Below are 26,748 nucleotides of genomic sequence, written 5' to 3' on the forward strand. Positions count from 1 at the left end.
GTGAACTACCAAACTTTTATTAAATAGAATCTAAAAATATTTCAAACAAGAAAATTTTTCTTAAAGTAAAACAATTCAGTAAAATTATTCGTTGCTTAAGTCAAGAAATAGTTTTATTTTAATACAAATAAAAATAATTGTGGTAAAATAATATAGTTTCAAGTTAAAAATATGACGTTAAGACAATTATTATTCTTAAATTAAGATAATGACTTTTCTGTGTGCATTTACAAATTTACGTTAAAACTGTGTTTATTTACTTGGAATTTAATGGACTGTAAAATGATTATTATTCATTTGTAACAATTATATTATTATTGGTTGCCTAGCATAAACACCTGTTGCAAATTAATTTTCATTAGAAATGATAATTTCGAATCCAATTTCATCAAAAGTGAAAATCATAATTTTTTTAATACTTATCTTAGATTTATTTATTTATTTGCTTAAAAAATACATAGCACTTACTTTTTCAAAACATAACTGCTACTACCAAATTGTAATAAAGTCTTTACTTAATTAAAATTGATTTTTGCCATTAGCATAAACTCACGCAACTAACATTACAATAACTTATAACCTCGATTTTTTTATCTTTAAACATTGTGCTTGGCAAAGACACCTGTTCTTTGATAACAGAAAATTTTTGCTCATTTTTCTTCATCGATTTTAGATTTACACTTTTTTCAGTATATTCTGTCGGAGGCGCCGCGACGCTTATAACAGCTGCAAGCCATCCGCCCATTTAAACTTGAAACTTTACTACAACTAAGATAAACTTTAGTTTCCAGTTGTGATAAGTTGGGAATGTTCATAATGGATTGAGTGAAGTTTTGATCGAGCTACGAAAATTCGGACAAAGTTCTTCAATATTTTATGATTCTTAAAGTACCTATCTGGTTTCAGGTTTTTGGGTCTATGTGTAATGAAGGTTTCTTTTTTTATAGACTGATGGAAAAAATTATCATTTTTAAATACATATCTCTAATAACAATAGGGAACAAAGTAAATGCACAGTATACAGGGTGATTCACGAGGAATAATGAGCTTGACCAAATTCTTGATGCAACCACCACTACACTTTCGCAAGTTGCTTTGCGACACTTTAAAAAAATATAATTTGAATAAACAATACCTACTATTATCATTAATCATCGTCATTGTCATTTTTGACAAACGTTACAAATTTATTATAAACTGTGCAAAATGTGGACTTATACCAATGATGATAAGACTGACATATGATTTTAGTTTATGGAGAATGTTTGAAAAATGCATCTCTTGCTTCTTGTGTGATGCCCAATGATATGCCGGAAAAAAGAGCATCTTTTGACACGATCAAGTTAGTCTTGAGAAAATTGGGTTCCTGTTAAGTTATCAAGGCGAAGGGTACCACTGGATGAAACTTGAATGAGTGCCTTCCGTAATTCGTATTTTAATGTACCCATTATGTGTTGGTATTTTGGTTACTTCTGTTTTTCATTAATTTAATGTCAAGACTGACAAATTGTAAGTGTGCTCGCTATGATTTCATATTTATTTCGAAAAATCTTTGAAATCTGATCTATGAAAATGTAATGTTGGTTGCATCGAGAATTTGGTCAGGCTCATTATTCCTCGTGAATCACCCTGTATTATTTAAACGACAAGTATTTTTGACCAGTAAAAATAATCATTGCACAGTAAAGAGAATGAGTGAATGTCTGGCAAAACTAATTAATTTAATAATCACACATTTACAAACAAAATGTTTCCGAGTAAAATAGGAATATCGCATAGCGATCAAAAACAAAATCGTGTTATCAGAAGCACAGCATTGCAAAGAGTGGCGTACGCTGATTAGACTGATTACCATTTGTGCCCAGTTTCCAGCCCTTGCAAAAATAATTCTTGCACAGGGGCCCTTGCTAATACATATACCACTCTCCAATAATAAAATAAATATTCAGTAATATAAAAATAAGTATCAATAATAAATAACATTCTTGCGCAGGGGGGCATACATTGTTATGTAACCAAGACTGAAAATTCTTTAAAATTAATGTTTTACTAATTTTGATTAAAGTTACTGAGCGTTTATTATTTACTGTGCAAATTTGATTTTTTTACTGAACAAATTACAATAAAATACTGTGCGTGCTTTATTTAGCATTTGTTATTTTTACTGTGCAAAATATTCTATTGTACTCATCACTTTTAATTTTTTACTGTGAAAAAATGAATAAAATATTGATTATTATAATTACCATAATAACAATTATTAAACAATTAGGCAACAGTAACAACAGATTGTTTATAATTAATGTTTCTTGAAAATTGTTGCAATCGCAACAGTGTCACGCAGTAAAAAATATTATTCCATGTCAACAATAGTGTCTGAGATAAATTGACCTCTTATAAGAGCTGTTTTATGGTTTTACTTACACGGTTTTCAAGTCCTGCTTTATAAATAATGTGTGTAACATCTAATTTAGGACAGCATTAAAATTCAAACAATGTATCTGAGAAACTCTCCTGAAAACACAAAATAGTACCGAAAAGGTGTGTATCAGAATCGAGTTTTTTTCTCGTGGAAGGTCACTATTGTCTCAACTAAATCGATAATACTAAGTGGTTCATTGCTCAGATTTCCAAAATAGTGTGGGAGAACACTCACGAGATCTAAATTCGATTATCCGGAACTAGAAAAGGACTCCGGAAGGTCACTAGAGACAATAAACTTTCCGGCAAGGCATAAAAGTCACATAAATATACGGAGAAAGTTTGTTATATACCCAGTGAATTAAAAAAATATTTTTATGGCAAGGTTAAGTGAGTCAAGTATTTTTGGCCGTGAACTGCCCAAACGACCTGCTCCAAGAGAACAATTGGGCCACTTAACAAAACAACCTTCAAAAATATTGTGACATGCCTTTATGAGCGTCTAATTGTGTTTTTTTACCAGAAAAATGCTCATCTAGCAAATAATAGAAATTCTCAAGACACGAAACAAATTGTTGTAAGGCTGGAACAATACAAGTCATTTAATTGTGCAGAAAGGTGCGACCCAATTTTCCAATTATTCTAAACAATCTCAAGAATCGTTTCTTTTATATTTAAATCGGATGCAAGGAAAAAATTGCATAAGCTTGCAACCTGTTCGAGAAAAAGACCAGGTTTTCGGCGTGTAGTAACAGGTGGATTTGTGCTTATTATGGGCACATGAATGAATTACTTGTAGGTACCCTTTAAACCATGCACCACTTTCACTCCATTGGAAACTTTCACTATGTGTGTATGAGACAAAAGTCGACGTTTGCAAAAATGTGCAGAGATTGGGATGAATGAGATGTGTGGGTTGCGTTCGAGAAAAAACACATGTCAAATACATTTTTTTTTATTTCAGTGCCTAGAACATTAAAATGATAGAAAATGTGCAAATAAGAAAATTTCTATTTCGTTTATGACTTTATCTCAAAAGATTTTCTATTTTTTTTTGGAAGAACTTGTAGAAACAAATGCAATTTAAAATTATATAAATTAACATAGCTGTCACCAAAACTAAAAGAAATACTTTCTTCTTAGTTACACAAAGGGAATTACTGGAGTCAATCAAAGTAATATTATTTTTCTGTGACCAACTTACAAGCTTTTCCAAAGTCCCGTGGTATAAGCAATCCATAGTAAGAACAAGAGATTTAATTCTTGAATCAGTTTTAAAAAGATCGTCTGATATGGTAATAGGGTTGAAACTTAAATCAATCTCCCAAAAACTGTGCCCCTGAAAGACGCGTGGAGAAATAAATTCGATAAGATTTTGTCTCACAAAGCCACATTTGAGAGTAATTGTTGCTAAAAATTTGGAAAAAACGTTTTTCCAATTTTACGATTTTATTTTGTTGGGCTTTCACGCTTTCCAGCAGTGGTAGTGCGAAGAAACTTTCCAGGTTTAACGTTTTTAAATTATTGTTGTTTAATTCCAGCTCAGTTAATTGGAATAAGTTTACAAATGATTTATCATCAAGTGTTTGAATTTTGTTATAAACAAGTTTTAAAGTAACTATTTCCAAATTTTTGAAGGTGTATTTTTTGATTCTTGTAACTCGAGTTTTTGAAATTACGAGGTTATAGACGTTTTCTGATTGTAAAAACTTTGTTTCAATCTCTTCAACGTTGGAGCCTGTAATTATTAACTTTGTGACAACTGAAGAAAGATTGAACATTTTATTGCACAGTTTTGTGTTTTCCTGCAAGTCTACTTGTAGGAAAGATGTTTCTTCTTCTATTTCGACAACAGTTGAGTTATTTTTTTCTAACATTGTGTTGCGTGGATCAGTATCGGCAAACTTATAATGTAGTGGCTTTTCTTGATTAGTCACATACCCGAAAATATAAAAATAGAGAGCAAACGTGTTAAAACATAAGAGCCGCATCGCTGCTACTAATGAAGTAAAAAGCTCAGTGTGTGGCAAAAATGTCGAAATGTGAATTTCATCATAATAATGATAATAAAACAGTAGTTATTAGAATAAAAATTGAATGACTAATAATTGCGGGAAGAATCAATATTTTATGGAGTTTTTTGATCCACTCTGAATATTTACGATATTAGAATGTAGAATGTAAAACGAATTATGAATAAATCCTCCAGGTCTAGCAGCGTCTTATGTAATTTCCACTTCAAAAAATGTAAATGAAACCAGACCTTCCAATCTTCAATTTGTCGACATTCCGTCGAAAAGCTATCTTCTAGTTAGAAAAATCGCCAAATACCTGTTCCAGCTACCAGTCATTCGGCTTGTCACAATCCAACCTCATATAAACTCAACCAAAGTTAATGAGTCCCCCTCGAGCCATCTAATAACATTTCGCTTTCCAACTGTTTCGATTTTACTATTTTCTGACCCAGAATTTGCCAAAACACGCACTTTGGGTGCCTAAAATGGCAAAGACCCCTGAAAGCGTTGTAGTAATTGGTTCCATTAGGAGGTAAACCACCAGATTTTGGGCAAACTTTTTCATTTTTCCGGCCCTGCGTTCGGCTTTTCGGAAACTAGGAAAAGAAAGGTACCCATAGTCCTTCGACCGGAGCGAGACAATCCGAGTTTCAAAGTGTGTCAAACAGAGACACCGATTCGTAACTTTCGAATTGGTGTGCTATATGTTTGTGGTGGAGAGAGACAGCTCAAGACTGTTCTGGGGGGCTGGAGAGAGACAAGTAGTGGTTGGTAGGGGCCTTATCGAGCGAAATTCATACACTCTTTGAATTCAGAGTGGCAGTTAAGCTGAAGACGTCGATTTCGAATTGTAGCGCGCATTGTGAAGAGTTACATGAGTGTCAGTGGAGTGCCTCGTTTATACAGTGACAGTGATTTTGAACTAGTGTGAAGTTTTTTTCAAGTGAAAAATGGTGAGTTTCGATACGGCGGATGTTCAAATCAATCATACACTAAATGAATAGTAATTATGAACTCCCGTTAGCGACTGTTATTACTGCGAAACAACCTAATATAAACACTCTGTATATGGAATAATTTCGTTGCTTTACCCAAGTTTTGGCTTATTGCATAATTATCTATTATACAATAAGCTTTTAACACTAGTAGTAATTATTTAATAAAATTGAAATTCTGGCCGTGTTACGGTGGTTTGGCACATAGCGTGATTTTTTTCTCCTAATTTATAATTTATACCTACTGTTCGGTTCGATTCGTAATTCAATTACGGGTTTGGGTTTAATTAATACAAATGATTTGTTTGTTGGCATGTTGAGAATTGAATTTCATCATTAAATAATTTGTTTGGACAAATTTCGTAATTTAGAAGGTTCAATAACATAGCTATTCTTGAAGAAAAGCTAATAAAATTGGACTTAAATTAAGTCTAGAGTATTTTACAATGTGAATTTACAAAAATTAAAACATTTTGAAAAATCAAAAAACTAAAAAGATGCTAGTTTTTTAGTTTTTTTACTCCGAACATTTCTTTATTATAAATTGAGGCGTAAAAACCTGTAGAAATAAAATGTATTGTGTTTAAAAAACTCGTATGCGTAAATATACCATATGACCCAAAATAAAAAAAAATAGAAGCTATGGAATGTAAAATGTTTAGAAAGTGTATGGTGTAGTTTAACGCTAGTTTAACTATAAGCTCTGCAAAAAATTGTTAATATTCTTCATTTTCCATATGATAATTATGACAAGAGGACCTTATTATGACGGACTTCTTCTCATTTCTCACTAGTGTTTATGAGGGAACCAACAAATAAGTTATTAGCTAAGGACTGGCTTATGGTATAGATATTGTATTTTTTAAATGCCGTTTGAAACACGGTTTATATTGATTTTATTAATTATGAAAATGAATTTTCAAAAACAAAGCTTGTAGACCTTGGCCATTTGTCGCTCTCACTAGACACTCGTATTGCTGCCTTTAATCGTGTTTTTCCACTTTCTGTTTTTTTGTGTTTGTTATATTGTTTTAAAATAATTTCAGTTGATGAAATTTCTTTTCCTCTTTATTCTCAACAAAAGTTTATCACCTTTTTGCTCAATTAGACCTAATTATCACATCCCATAAATAGATAAATTAAAAACCGATGTAGGTGACCTATAACTAAAACAATCCAATTAGCCACTAACATTAATATTTTAAAATTTACAATCACAATTTATTAAGGTCAACTGAAAGCAAACAGTTCCATCGCCGCTACAAATTTTCACCACAAACACAGCAAATGAGTCCATTATAAAAAATTAACACCAACAAGGAACATTTTTTATAATGATTTCCTGGTAGTTATGTCGAATCAAAGAAGGCCGACCTGCAACCTGTCCTCCGGTCTCACTTTCTTGCATTTAGAGCAGATACGTAATAGCCCTGAAGCTATATTTAAACTAGAACTCAACAGAGTGAACCAAAAAAAGTTATTTTGACATTAAAATTTGCTATTCCGGCCCCACATCGTGAAAACTGTCTTCATATAAATGGCGACACGATTTGTAAATTTTTGTAACACTTGAAACACCGATTTCAAGGTCACGAAAACAAGTGAAATTATTTTGTTACAGTGAGGCTACTTTTAATTAAATCAGTTATAACGGTAATTTCAAGGTCGCGAACAATTTTGGAAATGTTATGGTCGCAGAATTAGCTTCTATTCCAGTGAGTTATATAAGAAATTTCATAATAAACATGGATAATTAGAAAACATCCACTCGCAGGGGCAAATATTAGTCCGATTGAAAATCCGCCTCGAGCTTTCTCGATTGTACTCGATGTGTGTAATTTCTCTCGATTGTTATAATGAGAGTTTTTAAACGGTCAAGCACTCATTATATAACAGTTTGAGATTCACTGGGACGGAACAGGTGTTTACAGTTCGTGCCTAAGTGTAACACGTCTTGAGGATGAGACATCCTGTAGCTTAATGGGTCATGTAATTGTTTTGTTATACAGGGTGTGTCAGTAGCGATTGGTGTTGCAACTGGTTTGATTGTTCTGTGTTGCTTCTTGAATAATGATGACTCGACTAGAATGAAGTAAGACGATTTCGTAGTCGTTTCCTACTGATTTTTCTGACTTAACTAATTATGTAAAACTTGGTTGGGCATAATCGGAGCTTCATACTAAAGAATTAATTCAGAACGCGGAAATTCTTCGGTTATAAAATCAATTAGTTTGTAATTAACATGCGAGAATTTTTCAATAATTTAGTTGGAAACGAAGAATAAAAAAATGAAACAAGCCGAAATAAAAGCAATCCAAGATTAAACTAAAAATTAATGATTAAAGTAGGTACAGTTTGACGTGATAAAATTGTAAAATTATAAAGATTTAATTTAAGTAAAATAATTACTTTATTTTTATTTCAGTGACATTTGACATGCAGACTTGAAGAATTGTTTTCATTTCTGTAAACATAAGAAAAAATAATGGAAATAATATGTAGAAACAAGTTTTTTTACAAATTTGGTTCAGATATACCATTATAAATCACTTAACAAAGCAATTTAGCTACTTGTACAACAATCAACACTTTTACCGGAACTGCCATCAACTTTTATTAAATTTAAAGGCCACGTTCATAATCCAACAAGTAATTCTCAATCTAATTGAGAGTTATGAATAATTAATTATTACTCCATTTCTCATGATTTTACTCGTGTGAACATTTTCCCATTTGAATAGTGATTTTTGAGCTTTCTGTTCGTTTTGGCAAATCTTCCGTCACCATTATCCAAGGTCTGCTTCTTAATAAATAACTTTTTTATTGTAACCACACCTTTTTGTCATCTTTTCAAATTTACCATAAACGACCTGACACGAAAACCATCTTTGATAAACAGAGATGCATCTCGCATTTGCATTGAATGCAACAATGAAACACCATCATCTTGTCAAAAGAATATTTTCTATCGGATTAAAAATGTAATTAGTTTCAATTTAACTGTAATCTGCCGAAGGTCAGGAAAAGATCACTCTTTGCATTATTCATTGGGGTGTTTTGAAGCGCTCTGTTATTAAGAGGCCTTAACATTGTATGGTAATAAAACTGCAAGAAAATTTTAGGATTTGGTGCAACTGTGTCGTCGCCTTGACATGCTTCTGATTTTTTGTGTTTTTCTTAGTTTTTTAGAGTTTGAAGCAAGTTTTTTCTTGGCTTTGTGGTCACTAGTCGGAAACCCGTTTCAGTTTTTCTTTAAATTTCAATGCACTTGCAGCAAGGGCTCTTGCGTCATTTTCAAATTAATTCCAATTACGTAAAAATTCAGATATTAATTTACACCAGCCTGGAGGGCGATTTATTGGCACTTTTACTTTTTCCGCGGCCCAAAATCAAACTTCTTGAATTAATTACCAGACAGTTTACGTAATTGTCATCTCGAAAATGTCAAGGTTAATCGTTGGGATTCTCCTGATTTTTGGAATTTTCTTTCGGTCCGCTTTCTCGTGACAAAAAGCCCGATAAGATCGTCACGAAGCGTCGTGAATAGCGACTTTTCAGGTCACTAGGTTGATGACGCGAAAAACTGAAAAAATTTCACTTCGTATGAAATTTTTGCGAATTTTTACAACGAATCGAACTTAACGCACGATCAGCGATGGAAAATGTGAGTGGAATTTACATGGCGGGTGTTAGCTGGACTGGAATCGAGCGATTTGCCTTGGAAGTTGACCGATCGGTTATTAAAACGCAGTAAATATCTGATTAATGGTAAGGGGAAACGAGCGCAGATGGTGGGTTTCATGTAAAGGTCTCCAATAAGCGGTTTTTAGCAAGGTTTAGAAAGTTTAGGCCGTTTTTGTAAACAATTTTTAAAGAGAAAATTTTCAACTTTAACTGAAAAAAACGCATTCTTTCAGAAATTTTTCTCGATACTTTATTTAATCATTTACACTTTTGGTCCTTTGTCTGTGTCTTGTGTTTCTCTTATCACAACTAAATTACGCTGATAATTCATGTCAAAAGAGAAAGTAGTTTCTATACCATTTATACTTTTTAGACACCAAAATTGAATATTTCTTGATATCTATTGCTAAAATTGTAGTTTAGTAATATTCTACAAAGAATAACTACGTTTTCGATATGGAAAAGATTAAAAGTGAAGGAAAAACCACACAAAAAAATGAAAATAATAGTAAATAAAACAGCGTTACTGTCTTTCTTAATACTTCTTGTTTTGTCTAAATTTCTCTGCCTCTAGTTTTCTAGTTTCTTATTTTATCAATGTGTTTCTTTCTTTTATTCTGTATCTGACTTATACCATGTTTTGTATTCAATTTTTCTTAATTGTCGTTTTCTTCTTATTTTGAAAAGTTGTTTATGATCTGACGTTCCCAGTCCGGCACTGCTTTTTTCATGCTCATGTTTGTTCTTGATTTAAATAATTTAGGTTCAGCTTTTTCGACTTACTTTTTTTTCAATATTTTACTCTTTTTGTTCTTTACAATTTTTTAAAAGAAAATTTTGATTTGTTCAAGATATAGTGGAAAAAGTTCATCTCAACATTGTATGTTTTTCTGACAACAATGTTTTATTTGATAATAACACTACCCAACAAATTTTATTTTTTTTTAATGTGATTGATCTATTGACACGTGTATCAGGGTACATTACCATCCCTAATTACGAATTTGATAAGAAAAATTCTCCATCACGTACAGATTTTAAGTTACAGGAAAATAGTTTTCTCAAATTTTATCGTAAAAATTGTTCATTTCAAATAGAAATTAATTAAATAGACGACAAAAGAAATTAATTTATTCACTAAACAAGAACAATGTTGAAAGATGTATAAGATTCTAACATAAACCTGTTGTAGATGAGTTTTTTGCAAAAGCTGACTTTCTTTTGTAGGGTGTTTTAACTTCTCTTATCAGGAACCAGCAGTAATCCCCCATCTCCCTTGGTACCTCTTTTCTATTGTCAATATATCTTGGTGGAACCTTTCCCCTTGCCCGTCACTAATGGCACCCAAATTTGGGGGAAAAAAATTTTAATGAAAATGGAGAAAATGAATTTTAAGTGTTTCGTTTTTCGGCGATTTTATCGAACATACTTACATATGATATCTCAAAATGCCTAACTTTAAAATCTGATGTGCTATGGAATTTTCCTTATAATTTTTGAGTTTAGCACATAGAATTGAACAAAAAATAATTATTTTCTTCTCAGTCACAAAATGCTTGTTGGCTAGTGTAATTATTTGAGCCCGAAAAGGGTATAATTATTACAGTCGACTTCACTAGAATATCTGTTTTATTTTTGGCGCTAAAGGCTACAATTTCGTGCTCCATAGATTTTGATTTACCATGCGCCATATTTACCATTTTGTAAACTTCTTTTAGAAGGAAATCGGAGGTTCTGAAAGCCGCGAAACCAATTAGAGCGTATGTCTCGCCATATTTTATGCTCATTTACGCGTCCGCAACAATAGCCCCCTGCAGCCACGACCAGAAGGTTAACAACTATATCAAGGCGCGGTCACGTGTAGATCACTTACCCAACCGGCCCCAAAAAAGCCATTACTTAAGCCTGTGTACAGGAAGTGGGTGCCGGATCGTAATTGCGCTTACGAATTTTTTTTATGACTTTCTCTAATCGCACATGTTGAGAAGAGCCTGTGACTTACCAATTCCGGGCTTATTTCCGGTAATTAACATTGAAGTGCAAACTGAAAATTTCACTCGGTCTTTGAGATTTTTTTTGAAGCGTGAAAGTTTTCGGATTTTGATTCATGTTGAATATTCAACAAAGGTGGGATCGGTGGGGGATTGTGTAATGGTAAAGTGACAATTGATGGTCGCGAATTCAGTCACTGAGGTGGGCAAAAAAGCACTTTCATTGTGAAATCGATATTTTAATTAAAATTAATTCCGAAACAATCGGAGAATTAATTCGAAACTCCGAAATTACTCTTATGTAAGGGTTTATTACTCGGCTGTGACAATAATTAGGAAAAATTTAATTGGCGATTTATTGGCTTTCCTGGTTAGTAGTTGAATGGTGAAAGGTTAAAGTTAGACTCATAAATTTGCAGGGAATAGGTGAGCAATTATTAGACATTTTCTGTTGGCTATTGATGTTTTTGTTTGAGAAGTGAAAGGTTCAAGATTGATGATTACTAATTACTAGTGACTCACTGATTATCTAAGTAAATAACATTATTTCCAAAATTTATTTTTAATTTATAATTTAATCTCGCACATATCTAAGCAATGGTTCATTCGAGTAATAATTATTAAGATAAGAATCAATTTTAGGAAGTTAGCCAAGGCTGGGATAGTCATTTCCTGAGACTATCTAGCTATGTGAATATACTATCGTATTGAAAACATGTTGAGTATTAAATAAATAATTTAATAGAAGTTTTGTTTATTTTATTTTTTCCATTTATTTTCTTTTTTGTCATAATCGTCTATTTTATTATCAATTTATTAATATTAAGTAACAGAAATAAGACACAAAAGTCAAAATTGTTTGCTACTTCTTGACACCAATTTGCCTCACTTTCGTTTTCTTTATTTTATTTATTACATTGTTAACAATGAAAGTGTCTACTTACTTGCTCACTAAGCTAATAATAATACAATAGAACTTGGTGTTAACAATTTTTTTATTTAAATTTTTTCTCGCTTTTGTGTTTGTTTCTTTACATTCTTGCGCTCTACTAATTTTAAAAATCTTTAAAATCTTTTTTCGTTTGCACCTAAAACGTGTGACATTTGTTAGAAACCACTGTCCATCAACCTTGATATTTATAAAATTGCAGTTTTTCTCGTCGCAGATGTAGACCATCCTGCATGCTCTATTTGCTTTAGAAAATGTCCAAGTGTGTTAAGTCGTTTTACGCTATGTAACTGCGCGAAAAATTCCCTTCAAAAAGCGTTTTCCAGTGAAAGTGTCCGACTGTTACCTAAGTACGTAAAATGTCGCGTTGGGTAATAAATGTAGAGTGATTAGGTCGAAATTTGAGGAATGCGCAGATTCGCTAAAAGCTTTGACTTGTACTAGTGTGTAACGTCGTCTGGTAAAAAAATAAAAAATTTCTAAACCTTTCTCTGGGTGATTTGACTCATTACGTAAAACGGCCGACCTTGACGATTTTGCTTGATTCACTTGAGCGGTGAAATTTTCGTGAATATTTAGACACACGAGATTTGACAGTTTTTGCTGAGTTGATGGCTTTAGAGAGTAATGATTAAGTACATGAGTTAAAAACTTGACATTTACATTACATTACTTCTTACAAGTCCCAACGATTATTAGAGAGTACAGTTTTTGCAGATAATTCATTAGAAATTTTGGCCCGCAGTAATTACTTGAAACTGTGAGTAATTTGATTGAGTTTATAAGAATTCATGACTACGTTTAATAATAATTTACATTTACTTTTATTGTATTATAAATCAAATCAAGCTGGAAATGAAGGTCGAAATGACGGAAGAGCTACAAGTAATTTTTTTAACTTCTGATAATTATGTATGCAAAAGCAGAAAAATCTTGTATTGATCAAATTGGAAGTTGAACATCTCTTCAAGGATTTGCAACAAAAAGCTGTGATATTTTTAAAATAAGTAGAATGGATTTTTATGATAATGAACTTGTCTAAAAGTGGGTGGCATTTTTTGGCTCCTTTTTGTTCGTATACCAAGTGAATACAAATAAGTATAAATCAATGAAGCTTTTTTGTTACTTTACGTAAAAAAAAATATAATTAGTGCATTGTAAAATACTGTAAAAAGGTGATCGTTTTTAAAGATAAAATTTTTCGAAATTTCTTTTAGTTTTTGAGTTTTGCAATTTTCTTTTTAATGGTAACGTACCATGACAATTTTTTCTATCAATCAATGACTATGATAAAAACGTTTCATAAATAAGTTGTAACTGCATTTTCAATTTGAACGAATTTTACTTTTCTGATTCCTTTTGCCATTCTTACCTTACCTTTCAATTTTTGCTAAACCATTCCCTAACATACTATATTGTTTAGTACCTACAATGTAAGTAATTTTCTTTTAGTTTTTCAATTTATTCTGCATTTTTTGTTTCTGTTTTTTTATTGTTTCCAATTTATTTTTTAATCTTTTTGTACCTTTGTGGCGAAATCCATTCTGTAACTGTGTTTTTTTAACTTCTTCCATGAATGGGGTTTATATACTTGCTTGCTGAATTTGTTAAGCAAGCTACAAACACTTGCAGGAAATTACTGACCTTCTAAAATTATTTTGCTTGGTCAAGAGCCTTGAAAAAAGTCTACTACACTTATTGCGAGAATGCGAGGCCATAGTCGTTAAAATAAACAAAATTTTTCTGTCCTGTTATTCAGTTTTATGCATAAAAAATGCGGTAATTTATATGTAGATTTGGAAAAATAAAAAAAATTCTAAGAAGTGTCAGTGTCAATTAATTTATCACTGCAATGATTCAAAAGTAGCAAATCAGATCAGAAAAATCCTACTCATTATCCAAACCCCACCCAAGGCTTACCATTATGTCACTTATCTCAACATTAGCTCAGCTGAATACCTTGAAATTAATTTCCAATCGTTTCTCTATTTATTTTTCCGCAGTGTTAGTCACTTAGTATTTACCATTTGATCTTTCTATTACAGATACCACGACCCCGTTGCAAATTACGAACCATCTTCATCGTTACTCTCTTAGTCTTCCTCCTAGTCCAGATCTCTACATCAGAACGAGTTACACGACGTCGACTTCGACGACCCCTCAAAACCACACAAAGCGTTTCAGTAACCAAAGACCAAGAAGTCTCTTCCAGTGTCAACCGTTTCCGGTTAAGATCGCGGCCGGGCCATCGCAAAACAGATAACTCTCTTTCCGCGACGAGCAAAAAAGACAAAGATGGATACAAAGTGGTGTGTTATTACACCAACTGGTCGCAGTACAGAGTCAAAATTGGGAAATTCACGCCGGAGGATATCATCCCGGACTTATGCACACATATCATCTTTGCTTTTGGATGGTTGAAGAAAGGGAAACTGTCATCATTTGAAAGCAATGATGAGACCAAAGATGGGAAAGTGGGGTTGTATGAAAGGATTCAAAAGTTGAAGAAGGCTAACCCAAATTTGAAGACGTTGTTGGCTATTGGAGGGTGGTCTTTTGGGACGCAGAAATTTAAAGATATGGCGTCCACGAGGTATGCAAGACAGACGTTCATCTTCAGTGCTATTCCCTTCCTGAGGGACCGAGGATTCGATGGATTGGATATTGATTGGGAGTACCCGAAGGGGTCGGAAGATAAGAAGAATTACGTCTTGCTTTTGAAAGGTGCGATTTTGCGTTTTTTCCATTTTTAATAAAAAAATGACTAATGCACAAGATTTCTGTATTTAGAAAAAAAAGAACAAGAAATAGTATATAAAATAAGAGACAAGTAACAGAAATAATTTTTGGGAAAAAATGGCGATTTTCTTTTTTTTTTGGGAAAAAATGGCGATTTTCTTGTCTACACGCTGATATGTCATCGTTGCCTCTTACGATAGCCTAAATTTTAATAATTATTAGTATTGTTACTTAAAAAATAATTAACTACTAATAAACTAATTAATTATTCCCGGTCTTTGCTTGGTTGTAATTGCGAAAGAAATAACGGAACATATAATTGCTGTTATGTGCATGTATACATACATTTGTATAACATTTGAACAGGATAATAGATAGTTAATAAATTCTGAAAAAGAATGACGTTACAACATTCAAAAATCACTTAAAACATGTTCTTAAAATTGATTATCTACAAAACTTCTAAAACAACATAGATAGGTTTAGGTTTTGAATGAATGGGTTTAAGTTTTGTTTGTATTCCACGCGTAAAACTGATCTAATTATAAATACAAATTGAGTAGAAATCAATTTTTCTTAGGTATATCAATTAAGACAGAAGTTAAATTTCTCTCCCGAGGGAGAAAAATGAACTTAACGACGGACGGGAGCAAACATTTGCTGAAAATATTCTCATTCATGATAGGCTCATTGTCAACAAACATTTTTATTTTTACTATGGAGTAATTTCAACGAATAGTATCTTTACTCTACTTTTAAAACTTTATTAAACAATTACAGTCAATCTCTTAGGTTTTTTAATTCAAGTCGTGCAAAAAATAGTATACAGTATGTCCCCGATTGAGTTTACGAGAGTAAGAAAAATATCTTTGATTTTACGCTAAAACTGTAAAGGAAAAACATTTTTTGCTTCACATGAAACGAGCAAATCTGTACTTAAAACTTCATTATTCTGATTCAGTGAAAAGACTTAATTTTTCTCTGCTCTTTAAGTCACATTGGCGGTTTTATTTATTTGACAACTATATGTCATTTTGACAATTAATTTGTTAATAGTTTTTGGTAAAAATGACTTTGATTTTTATCTTAAAGCTGTTTCTTTGAGTTTCTATTTATTAAAATTATGTTTTTCACAAACATGTTTGTTATTTAACTTGCGTAAACTCATTTGTCAAAGTGACATACATCATTGTCAAAATAATAAAACCGCCAATGTGATAGGATTTAAAAACCAACAGAAAAATGAACTTTTCTTTCTACTGAGTTAGAATAATAAAGTTTTAATTACAGATTTGCTGGTTTCAGGTAAAGCAAAAAATGTTTTTCCTTTGCAGTTTTAACGTAAAATCAAGGATAATTTTTTTTTCCTCTTGTAAACTCAATCCGGGGACATACTGTATACACTACTGTAGAGAAATATGCTATTATTCCTTTGGCATCTCAGGGATAGTTGTGCATTTCTCTCTCTTTATGTAGATATAATGTATTATTATGTCTCACCTGCTCATTATTGACCCATAAATGACTTCCATTTGAGGTCTATTATGAAGCATAGAGCATTAAGGGTTGCTAAAGTTGCACAATTTGCTAAGATAGGTATTTTACTTGTTTCCTATGGTACTGGGAGTAGCAAGCCAAGCTACTTCACTTGATAATTTGTCATATTTATTTTGACATTTCGTACTTAAAATTTTTAAGTTCAAGTGAAACATAAAACGTTTTATGTCTTGCTAGTCCATTAAGTATCTGACCCACGCAATTGACATGCGGAAATCCGTTCTTACCGGTTTAGTAGGTAGATCAATTTTACATAAAGCACTGACATTTACAAAAATCGGCTTGATTGTGACCAAAATGTGACATAGAAGTGTTAATGAAAAGTTCCGATCACTATTTCCAACCCTAAAATAAGGTGGGTTAAGAAATAACAGGAGCGTCATTTGAAATTTTCGTAAGTGGAGGCAATAAGTTAATTGATTAGCACACGAGTTAGCTTTTAAAATTAATAATAACGCTAGATAATAATTTTAACACATATGTAACTAATTGCATACAATTTATTCATTCAAACAATATAAAAATAAAAACAAACAGTACTTTATGGGAAGATATAAGTAAACTAATCTGGTAAATAAAAAATTTTACTAAAAATTTAAACTAGTATACTGATCTTACTAACTTTTGTCGTCTTATAGAATTCCTTGTAAAAATCTTGGGATCAAAAATATTGTACAACAAACTCCTGACTACACCTTGTTTTGATGCGGAATATTAACGACCTATTTATTACATCATTTAAATTAATGAGTAAACCGAGGAGTAAACTAGATGTAGGTACCCGACTAATAAATAATTCAGTGGAAACAGCATTTTATTAAACATTTGAAATGGGGTTTAACTTTAGAATTCCATTTACGCTAATAATTTCTAAACATATCGCTCAAATATGCGACCGTTCGCGAATTCTATTAAGCGAAATATTCCAAACTTTATATTATAAAGTAAGATTGTTTCATATTTAGATTTGTTTAATTACAAAATGTCTAAGACAAGTGCGCATCCAAGTGTGGGTGTTACGCTAATAACACGAATACAAATTATACAGTTACTCAGCTGAATCAGATGACCGACATTGCATTCATTATCCCAAGAAAATTATGCCTTTAATAGATGCGTAACAAATGACGGTGTTGATTTTTTATTCACACGCGTTTAATAATTTCTCCAGAACTACGCGAAGCCTTCGAAGCTGAAGCCCAAGAGATCAAAAAACCGGCTCTTCTTCTCTCAGCCGCCGTCCCCGTAGGCCCTGACAACATCAAAGCCGGCTATGACGTCCCGGCTGTGGCTTCATATCTTGATTTCATCAACTTGATGGCTTACGACTTCCATGGGAAATGGGAACGAGAGACAGGCCACAATGCACCTCTCTACTCCCCCAGCAGCGATAGTCAGTACCAGAAACAACTGAACGTAGAACACGCGGCCAACCTTTGGGTCAAACTGGGTACTCCTAAAGAGAAATTGGTTATTGGTATGCCCACCTATGGGCGTACTTTTACTCTATCAAACTCTGCCAAATTCGGGGTTCATTCCCCAGCAAGTGGCGGAGGTAAAGAAGGTACTTACACGAAAGAATCCGGGTTTTTGGCCTATTATGAAGTGTGCGAGTTGCTCCAAAACGGGGCTACGTATATTTGGGATGATGAGATGAAAGTACCTTATGCGGTCAATGGGGACCAGTGGATTGGGTTTGATGATGAAAAATCGATTAGGAACAAAATGAAGTGGATTAAAGATAATGGGTTTGCGGGGGCTATGGTGTGGACCATCGACATGGATGATTTCTCAGGGACGATTTGTGGGGGCCAAGTCAAATTCCCTCTTATTGGAGCCATGAGGTACGTAGTTAAGTCCAATGACTGGTGGTACTCAAACACTACCCAATATTAGGGAGGAGCTTCGAGGAATCTCTCGCGGGAAGAACGCCAAAGACGTCGATTGGCAAAAAATTGCCGGTGCTGTTGAAGAAGATGACGAAGACGCGATCGAAAAACCAGCCCCGGTCAAGATTTCGGTCCAGGAAGTACTCAACAGGGTTAGGAAACCGACCAAGAAACTCCATTTGAAAAATTCACCAATCAGCAAGAAAGGTACTTGTAACATGTTCCTGTTATTACATAAAGAATGTCGATGACTTTGAAATAAAATAAAAGCAAGTGACAGGATTTGATACTAGAGGCTGTTTTGCGGGTTATGCAATAAGTAGGTTGAATGAATGAAATATAAACGTGACCACTTTGTTTATTGCCACTGGCTTATCTAATTTCTGGTGCTTTCTTTTCTTGAGTTTTAGGGATAATGTGATCCTGAGACGCGATTATTTATTTTGAATTTTTTCTCAGTTCGCCCCCCTCAGGTCCTCTGCTACATTACCAGCTGGTCCCAGAAACGTCCAGGCGCTGGTAAATTTACTCCAGAAGACATCAATCCATCCCTCTGCACTCACATCATTTACGCTTTTGCCACTCTTAAAGACCACAAACTCGCTGAAGCAAGTGATAAAGATCCAGAAATGTACGATCGGGTTGTAGCCCTCCGTGAGAAAAACCCCGACTTGAAAATACTCCTTGCAATCGGAGGATGGGCTTTCGGTTCAACTCCTTTTAAAGAACTCACGAGTAACGTCTTCAGAATGAACCAATTTGTTTATGACGCTATAGACTTTTTGCGCGAATTCCAATTCAACGGTTTGGACGTCGACTGGGAGTACCCTCGAGGTGCCGATGACCGTGCTGCTTATGTCAATCTTTTGAAAGAGTTGAGAGTGGCTTTCGAGGGCGAGGCGAAGACGAGTGGACAACCTCGTCTTCTGCTAACAGCAGCAGTACCAGCGTCGTTTGAAGCCATTGCTGCTGGGTATGATGTACCTGAAATTTCGAAGTACCTCGATTTTATCAACGTGATGACGTACGACTTCCATGGTCAATGGGAACGAACTGTGGGTCACAACTCGCCTCTATTCCCGCTCGAAAGTGCTACAAGCTACCAGAAGAAGCTTACAGTGGTACGTATTTATTTTTTTAGTAAATCAAGGCACTAGCTGAGTTTTAGGACTACTCTGCCCGGGAATGGATAAAACAAGGGGCTCCTAAGGAAAAACTCATGATTGGTATGCCCACCTACGGCCGTAGCTTTGAACTAGTTAACAAAACCCAATTTGATATCGGAGCCCCAGCCAGTGGCGGTGGTACTCCCGGGAAATACACTTCCGAGGCCGGTTTTATGAGTTTCTACGAAATTTGCGACTTTCTACACGAAGATAACACAACACTAGTCTGGGATAATGAACAGCAGGTCCCGTTTGCGTACCGAGGCAACCAATGGGTGGGCTTCGACGATGAAAGGAGTTTGAAAACAAAGGTACGACTTTTGAGTACCATCGCTCTTCAAATGACACAATTGAATTACAGATGGCATGGTTGAAAGAAGAGGGCTTTGGGGGCATAATGATCTGGTCGGTGGACATGGACGACTTCCGTGGTTCCTGCGGAAGCGGTAAGTACCCTCTAATCAATGCCATGAGACAAGAACTGGAAGGTTACAAAGTGAAACTGGAGTATGACGGCCCTTACGAAACATCGATTTCTTCAGGACAGTACACGACGAAAGATCGTGAGTTGTGATCGTGTTTCGTCGATTTTTTCTCAAATTATGATTGCAGCAAATGAGGTGACTTGTGATGAAGAGGAAGGTCATATCAGTTATCATCCTGATAAGGCCGATTGTCGGATGTATTACATGTGTGAAGGAGAGAGGAAACACCACATGCCTTGTCCCTCGAATCTTGTTTTCAATCCGGATCAGAACGTTTGTGATTGGCCCGAAAACGTTGAAGGGTGCATGCAACACACAGCTGCTCCACCCACTAAACGATAATTTCTAACTGAAACTTTGTAAATAATTGGAAATTTAGTCTTGTTTAGTAACACGGAATTTATTTGTTTTATTAATTTAAGTGATTATGTTACTGCCATTGACTGAAAAAGATTCTTTTGTGAAACTGCCATAAGAAAAGACAGTTTTTTGCACTCGTATTGGGGATCAATTTTAATAAATTGTTTTATCGAGTTATTTAACTTTCTATTTTATACAATAATTTATAAATTATGCATTGTAGTTGTAGCGAAAGAATATTTTTATATGGTATACGTTTAGTATATTATAACAATTGTAAATACATATAAATAAATATAAAAAACTGATCGTTTTCATTCGAATCACCTTATGTATTTTCTTATTTTTTCTTTTGTTTCAATGTCTTAGAATAATAGTTGTTTCAAAAATGGGCATTCTGTTCGCTTCCCAGTGGGACTTTCGCTGAAAATACCCTTCCAACAATACATCCTATCATGCACCGGGTTTAATGAAACTTTCAACTCTCTCCCAATATCAAGAAATTCAATTTCGTGTTTTTTCATGGGTTTCCATTTAACTTTCAACAGTGGATCCCGTTTATGAGGAGTTGGTTCTCCAAATGTCGCAAAATTGCTCCAAAGTTTTATAAATTTTGTTACTACAAGTTCTTCCACACTTCCAGATTTAATTTCAGGAGTTTTCAACGTTTTAAAAAGGTAACCAATGTCGTCAAAATGTGAAACACCTAACAAAAGTATATGTATGCGGTTTGTGTGACTAAGAAACTTACCAGGTTCTTTAATTTTGGCCAACTTTTTGTAGAAATTTAATTTAGTCTCTGCTGATATCATATAGACATATGTGGGCGCTTTGTTTTTGTGAAATAAAATCATTACTGTTTGGAAAAGTGGGAAAATAAACATTGAGTCAGATATTAACTAGAAAACAAAATCAAAATTGCGAATTTGAAGGAAATGTGACTGACTTCATAAATTTTGTTGACTTGTTTGAGCGGATCTTCATTTTCAAAATAAAATTTCTTAATCCTGTCACATAATTTATCCGTTTCAGTCTTGTCCATATTATAGTTGAAACTCCAAGGAACGAAAGTTTCAAGAGGTGGCAAACCTTGAGTTTTCAAATTTTTGTAAATTTCCATCCCTTCAGAATTTGTAAAACCAACAATCAACGGTACATGGTTAAACCTTCCCCCCAACATAGCTTGCAGCGGTTCTTCGGTAATAAAAGCAAACTTGTTATTAAAAGACTCAAGAACATAACCGAAAGGTCTGATTTCAGACGCTACCAATTTCTACAAATCTAATTTAAAATCTTTTTTTAACAGAATTTACAATTAAGTACATCAATAATTTTTTCTTGAATTTCAAAAACTTCCTCAACTGATTTTTTCATTAAGCATTCAAGAAGTCCTTTTTCATCATTCAATCCCATTTTTAGAACTTCAGCAATGGTGTTACCTCCTTTAGTCCCCCTGGCCCACGGATTCACTGCACACCCACTTTGGGCAATTGCTCGATGAAAAAGCCCTTTGGTCAAAGGTGACAAAAATAGAAGATGGACACTGGAACCGCCGGCATCTTGTCCAAAAATTGTAACATTGTGAGGATCCCCACAAAACTTATAAATATTCTTCTGCACCCACTTTAAGGCCATTACTATGTCTTTCAATCCGGCATTTCCAGGTACATTCAGTGACAAGTCTTCCAAACACAAAAACCCCAACATTCCCAGACGATAATTAACCGTAACGAGGACTAAATTTTCAGTCAGTAAAAATTCAGGGCCGTAAACGTCGTCATTCCCGGACCCAAAAATAAAATAACCCCCGTGTATCCACACCAGAACTGGATACAAGTTGGTGTGGATACCATCTGGAATCTGAGAAAAGTTACTAAACTGAGGGTGAGACCAGAGTTACCTACGTTTTGTGTGTAAACGTTCAAAACTAGACAATTTTCACTCCCTGTGATTTTTTGACGAAATAAATCGCGTTGAAAGCTCACATTTCCGGGTTTGGTGGCATCAAGAATTCCTTCCCAGTGTTCAGGAGGTTCAGGGGCCTGAAAAAATCAGAAAGGAGTGGTACTGAGGAGAGATTTTACCTTAAACCTAAGATTGCCAAGGGGAGGTTTAGCATAGGGGATTCCTTGAAATTTGTAAAAAGGGGTTCCTCGGATGTCTTTCCCAGTTGAACCAAGCAATTTTCCTTGCTCGATAGTTAATTCGGGTTGTTTCATTTTACAAGAATTTTGACAATTTTTGACAATCTATTTCTAATTTTAAACTTTTCCATTTTTTAAATTTTGTTAGAACTCTTTTATTTATTCACTCCACTCGTTTGATAAGTAATAAGTTTTCAAAACATGTCAATATTTATTTTCAAGAAATAAATAATTATATGGATTTGCAAATCAAATGATAACAGAAATTATTTGGCGCCTGTAAGTATAATTTTCATTATTTTTAACTATTCAAAGAAATCAAAGTTCTCGAAATGTTTATTTCTTATTAAATCTTTATTTGATCAAAGTCGTGCGGTCACCTCTATTTTTAGACACTTAACATCAAAGATAAATAAAGAAGAATTAGAAACAAGCTATATTACGCCCCATTAACAAAATAGTCCAGTTATTTCCTTTTTCCAGCAGGACTCTCAGAATAAAGCTTTTCCCAAAACTGTATTCTTTTGGAATATGGATCTGACATCATTTTCAATTCGTTTCCAATGTCAAGAAAATGAATTTCAGGATTTGTGATTGGTTTCCACACAACTTGCAACAGTTGGTCGTTTTGGTCGGGAGTTGGGTTTCCAAACTTTGCAAAATTTGTCCACAACTTAACAAACCTTGAAAGACCGATGTCTTCAACACTTCCGGGAGTTATTTTCGGAGTTACAAAATGATTGAAGAGATAACCAATATCGTCAGCGTGACAAACACCTAAAAGTTTAATTCAGATTTTTTTCTCTTAAAACCATAGAAAAATTAGTTACCAGGTTCTTGAATTTTTAATAAATTCTTGAAAAAGTTTAATTTTGTTTCAATTGACATTTGGTACATGTAGATTGGTGCTTTTGAACGACTATATTGAGTCGTCACAGTTTTGTAAATACCGTAAAGAAATATAATATCAGTGACCAACTAAAAAACAAGATTCATAAAAAAAAAACAATAAAAGTAGAGTCAAAAACTAACATCAAATGCTTTTATAACATTTTTCGCTGATGGTTCTTCATTGCCAAAATAAAAGTTTTTTATTGTAGCACTAAGAGCCTTCGTTTCCTCTTTACTATAACCAAAAAACCAAGGAATATAATCATGAACAGAGAATTCTTTACGACAATCTTTAAACAACTGTGCCAACATTCCTTCACGCGATGTAAACCCAATCATGAGTGGGACTTGAATAAAATTCCCAGATAAAATTATTTGAAACGGTTCTTGAGCCAAAAAAGCCGTTTTGCTGTCACCAGATTCAACCACAGGTCCAAATGGTCGAATCTCACTGGCTACCAAAGGCTAAAACACCCCATTAAAACAATGGCCATAAACCAACTCATAATTACATCAACAATTTTTTTCTGAATTTCCAAAATTTCTGCAACGGTTTTAGTTCTCAAATGGTCCAAAATTGTTTTATCATCAGCTCCTTCAAGGTTCAAAACTTTGGCAATCAAGCTGGCCCCTTTAGTTCCTCTGGCCCAAGGGTTTAAAGCAGAAGCACTCTGAACAATCGTTTTGTGAAAAAGCCCTTTCGCTAGAGGTGACAGTGTTAACAAGTGAACAGAAGCACCCCCGGCACTCTCTCCAAAAATTGTAACATTGTTGGGGTCACCCCCGAAAGCGGAAATGTTTTTCTGAACCCATTTTAAACCCATTATCATGTCTTTGAAACCAGCATTGCCGGGAACCTCCAAGGATGGGTCTTCAAGGTTCAAGAAACCCAACATTCCCAAACGATAATTAATTGTAACATAAACAATGCTTTCGGTCATTAGGAAATTAGGGCCGTATAACTCTTCAGACCCGGATCCCCAAACAAAACCACCTCCGTGGATCCAAACCATGACTGGGCGAAAATTTTTACCATCACTTAACTATAATTAAATAAATTAGACCATAATTACAAAAATAAACCCAAGTACCTGGTGCGTGTAAACGTTCAAAACCAGACAATTCTCGCTACCAACAATCATATTTTCTCTTACTACGTCGCAGTGGTAGCAAGCATCCCCTTCTTTAGACGCATCTAAAACTCCGGTCCATTTTTCCGGAGGTTGAGGCGCCTGGAATACAATTAAAACGATTCAAGGTAACCAAAATTTTTACCTTGAATCGGAGGCCACCCAAAGGTGGTTTCGCATATGGGATTCCTTTGAATTTGAAAAAATTGTTTCCTCGAATATCAGTCCCAATGGACCCTCGGAGTTTCCCCTGTTCTATTGACAACTCCGGTAACATTTTTCACCAAAATAGAGAACCAACTGCGGCTAAAGTACTGATCTCACTGTAAATACTGCTTACATAACAGTCCATTAAATAAACATTCTAATCGCAAGATACATTCGGAAAGATTAGATTACGCGGAGCGCTTAAATTAATTTTTTTGTGGAGTAAATATCTATTAAATTATTAATTACATAAATATAATTGTTTATTTATTTTTGATTTCACAATTTTTTTCACAAGTGTGACGAAGAGTTTTTTCGTTCATAGAGATGTGTCAAAAATTTGATCCTTTTGTGCTCAACTGAGTTGGTAGCCGAGATCAAATTGTCGCCAATATCGAGATAATCAACTTCCTTATCAGTCACAGGTTTCCAGGTAACACTTAACTCGTCGTCAGGTGTAGGATTGCCGAATTTGGCAAAATTGGTCCATAATTTTACAACTTTTTTCAACAAAATGTCTTCCCTAGAACCAGATTTAATACGAGGAGAAGACACATTTTTGAACAAATAACCAATGTCGTCACAATGTACCACACCTAAATTTTAAATGTTATTAAAATGCAAAAAAAAAGTTACAAAGACCTGGAATTTTGATTTTGTAGTTTTGCCTCATCACATTTAGTTCAGTCTCTGCTGAAAACCTGTACAAATAAGTGGGAGCTTTCGATTTGTTAAAGTGGTTTAAAACAGTTTTATAGACACCAAAAACAAAATTTGCATCAGTGTGAATCTGAAATCAAAAACCTAGAATCAAAAGTAAGTACTAAAATTGAATACAAACCGCAATTTTTGTTTCTAGTTTAATCGTGGTGGGAATATGTCCACCGGAATAAAACTTTTTTATTTTCTCCGCCATAACCTGACTTTCAGGACTTCCAGTTTTAAATCCTAGAGTCCAAGGAATGGAATCCTCCATATTTTTAGCCCCTGGCCAATCATCAGGTCTGAGCGAATCAAACCCCCAAGTTTCCGCAGTTGTGTACCCTATCATAAAAGGCAATTGCTGAAATTTTCCACTCGAAATAATATCAAACGGTTCCTCGCATAAAAAACCATCAGAGTTTTTCTCAACAACATAGGCAAAAGCCCTTTGTTTACTTGCATATATATTTAAGAATGAAACAATTTTCTCTTGAAGTTTGAACAGTTCGTCTACAGGTAGTTTTAACAAAAGTTCGTAAATCTTTTCTTCATTTTCTTCCAAGTGTAAGATCGATGCCAATTCTTTAATACCGGTGGTACCCCGAGCCCAAGGGCTAAATGCACACCCACTCTGGGCTATAGCCTTATGAAACAAACCATGACTCATTTGTGACAAAAGTAGGAGATGAACGGCAACTCCACCTGCACTTTGCCCAAAAACGGTCACATTTTTGGGATCACCGCCAAAATTTTGAATGTTGGTTTGGACCCATTTCAAAGCCATTACTATGTCTTTCAAACCTGCGTTGCCTGGTACTTTTAATTCTGGAGTATCAAGACTCAAAAATCCTGAAATAAAGTTTTAAAAAAGAATTTCAGCTTTAATAGTTATAGCACCCAATATCCCTAAGCGGTAGTTTATAGTTACCACTACCACATTTTGAGTTATTAGAAAGTCAGGACCGTACATTTCCGTTCCTCCAGATCCGTTCAAAAAAGCACCTCCATGAATCCAAAACAAAACGGGAAACAAAGAATTATTTTCATTACTTGATGCTACTTTCTTCGTATAAACATTCAAATATAGGCAGTCTTCACTCCCAACAATTTTATTATTAAATGGGTGTCTAGAGTAACAAGAATTTCCTTCCTTTGTAGCATCTAGTACTCCAATCCATTCTTCAGGAGGTTCAGGAGCCTGAAAACTTAATCAAAAAAAGGAATATTTTTGAGGAGGTACCTTAAATCGGAGAAGGCCTACAGGGGGTCTAGCATAGGGAATGCCTTGAAATTTATAGTATTTCTCTCCAGATGAATCAACACAGGTGGTACCTTCTAATTTTCCTTGCACTGTTGTTACTAGAGGTTCCATTTTAGATTTGTTTAAAGTGAGTAAAAGTCATGCATTTATATTAGTATATTT

General features: G+C 34.1%; 3 protein-coding genes across 3 annotated transcripts; 1 reads left to right on the forward strand and 2 right to left on the reverse strand.

Moving 5' to 3' along the window:
* Nucleotides 1–5,233: 5,233 nt before the first annotated feature.
* On the forward strand, nt 5,234–20,578 carry LOC123004025 (probable chitinase 10). Its single transcript, XM_044397127.1, has 8 exons — nt 5,234–5,389; nt 14,101–14,779; nt 17,523–18,195; nt 18,248–18,447; nt 18,700–19,361; nt 19,409–19,717; nt 19,768–19,969; nt 20,019–20,578. The coding sequence occupies exons 1-8, from the start codon at nt 5,387–5,389 to the stop codon at nt 20,231–20,233; spliced, it is 2,943 nt and encodes a 980-aa protein (XP_044253062.1). The 5' UTR covers nt 5,234–5,386; the 3' UTR covers nt 20,234–20,578.
* Nucleotides 20,366–22,619, reverse strand: LOC123004026 (juvenile hormone esterase-like). The gene is made up of 6 exons (XM_044397128.1): nt 22,336–22,619; nt 22,156–22,293; nt 21,575–22,111; nt 21,198–21,524; nt 21,003–21,150; nt 20,366–20,957 (listed from the first exon to the last, which is right to left on the reverse strand). Exons 1-6 carry the CDS (start codon nt 22,468–22,470, stop codon nt 20,617–20,619), a joined length of 1,626 nt encoding a protein of 541 aa, XP_044253063.1. The 5' UTR covers nt 22,471–22,619; the 3' UTR covers nt 20,366–20,616.
* A 111-nt stretch (nt 22,620–22,730) lies between these two features.
* Nucleotides 22,731–26,697, reverse strand: LOC123004101. Its single transcript, XM_044397216.1, has 12 exons — nt 26,566–26,697; nt 26,223–26,523; nt 25,465–26,174; nt 25,266–25,413; nt 24,919–25,219; nt 24,718–24,739; nt 24,562–24,681; nt 24,378–24,518; nt 23,799–24,329; nt 23,428–23,751; nt 23,226–23,373; nt 22,731–23,172 (listed from the first exon to the last, which is right to left on the reverse strand). Exons 1-12 carry the CDS (start codon nt 26,695–26,697, stop codon nt 22,862–22,864), a joined length of 3,189 nt encoding a protein of 1,062 aa, XP_044253151.1. The 3' UTR covers nt 22,731–22,861.
* Between the last annotated feature and the right edge of the window lie 51 nt (nt 26,698–26,748).

The sequence above is a fragment of the Tribolium madens genome, unplaced genomic scaffold (assembly GCF_015345945.1).
Source record: "Tribolium madens isolate multiple individuals breed KSU strain unplaced genomic scaffold, Tmad_KSU_1.1 Scaffold_1;HRSCAF=32;Tcas5.2_LG8, whole genome shotgun sequence".
Taxonomy (NCBI): Eukaryota; Metazoa; Arthropoda; class Insecta; order Coleoptera; family Tenebrionidae; genus Tribolium; species Tribolium madens.

What these genes read in the sequence shown, in the direction of transcription:
- LOC123004025 (XM_044397127.1), top strand. An exon ending in CCTCTTATTGGAGCCATGAG is followed by an intron (nt 18,196 to 18,247) that starts GTACGTAGTTAA and finishes ACCCAATATTAG; the next exon opens with GGAGGAGCTTCGAGGAATCT. An exon ending in AAAGGAGTTTGAAAACAAAG is followed by an intron (nt 19,718 to 19,767) that starts GTACGACTTTTG and finishes ATTGAATTACAG; the next exon opens with ATGGCATGGTTGAAAGAAGA.
- LOC123004026 (XM_044397128.1), bottom strand. Translation starts at nt 22,470, where the DNA reads ATGAAACAACCCGAATTAACTATCGAGCAAGGAAAATTGCTTGGTTCA. An exon ending in TTGGCAATCTTAGGTTTAAG is followed by an intron (nt 22,294 to 22,335) that starts GTAAAATCTCTC and finishes TGATTTTTTCAG; the next exon opens with GCCCCTGAACCTCCTGAACA. An exon ending in AAGTCAACAAAATTTATGAA is followed by an intron (nt 21,151 to 21,197) that starts GTCAGTCACATT and finishes TTTGTTTTCTAG; the next exon opens with TTAATATCTGACTCAATGTT.
- LOC123004101 (XM_044397216.1), bottom strand. Translation starts at nt 26,697, where the DNA reads ATGGAACCTCTAGTAACAACAGTGCAAGGAAAATTAGAAGGTACCACC. An exon ending in TAGGCCTTCTCCGATTTAAG is followed by an intron (nt 26,524 to 26,565) that starts GTACCTCCTCAA and finishes TTAAGTTTTCAG; the next exon opens with GCTCCTGAACCTCCTGAAGA. An exon ending in AAAAACTCTTCGTCACACTT is followed by an intron (nt 24,740 to 24,918) that starts GTGAAAAAAATT and finishes CAGTATTTACAG; the next exon opens with TGAGATCAGTACTTTAGCCG.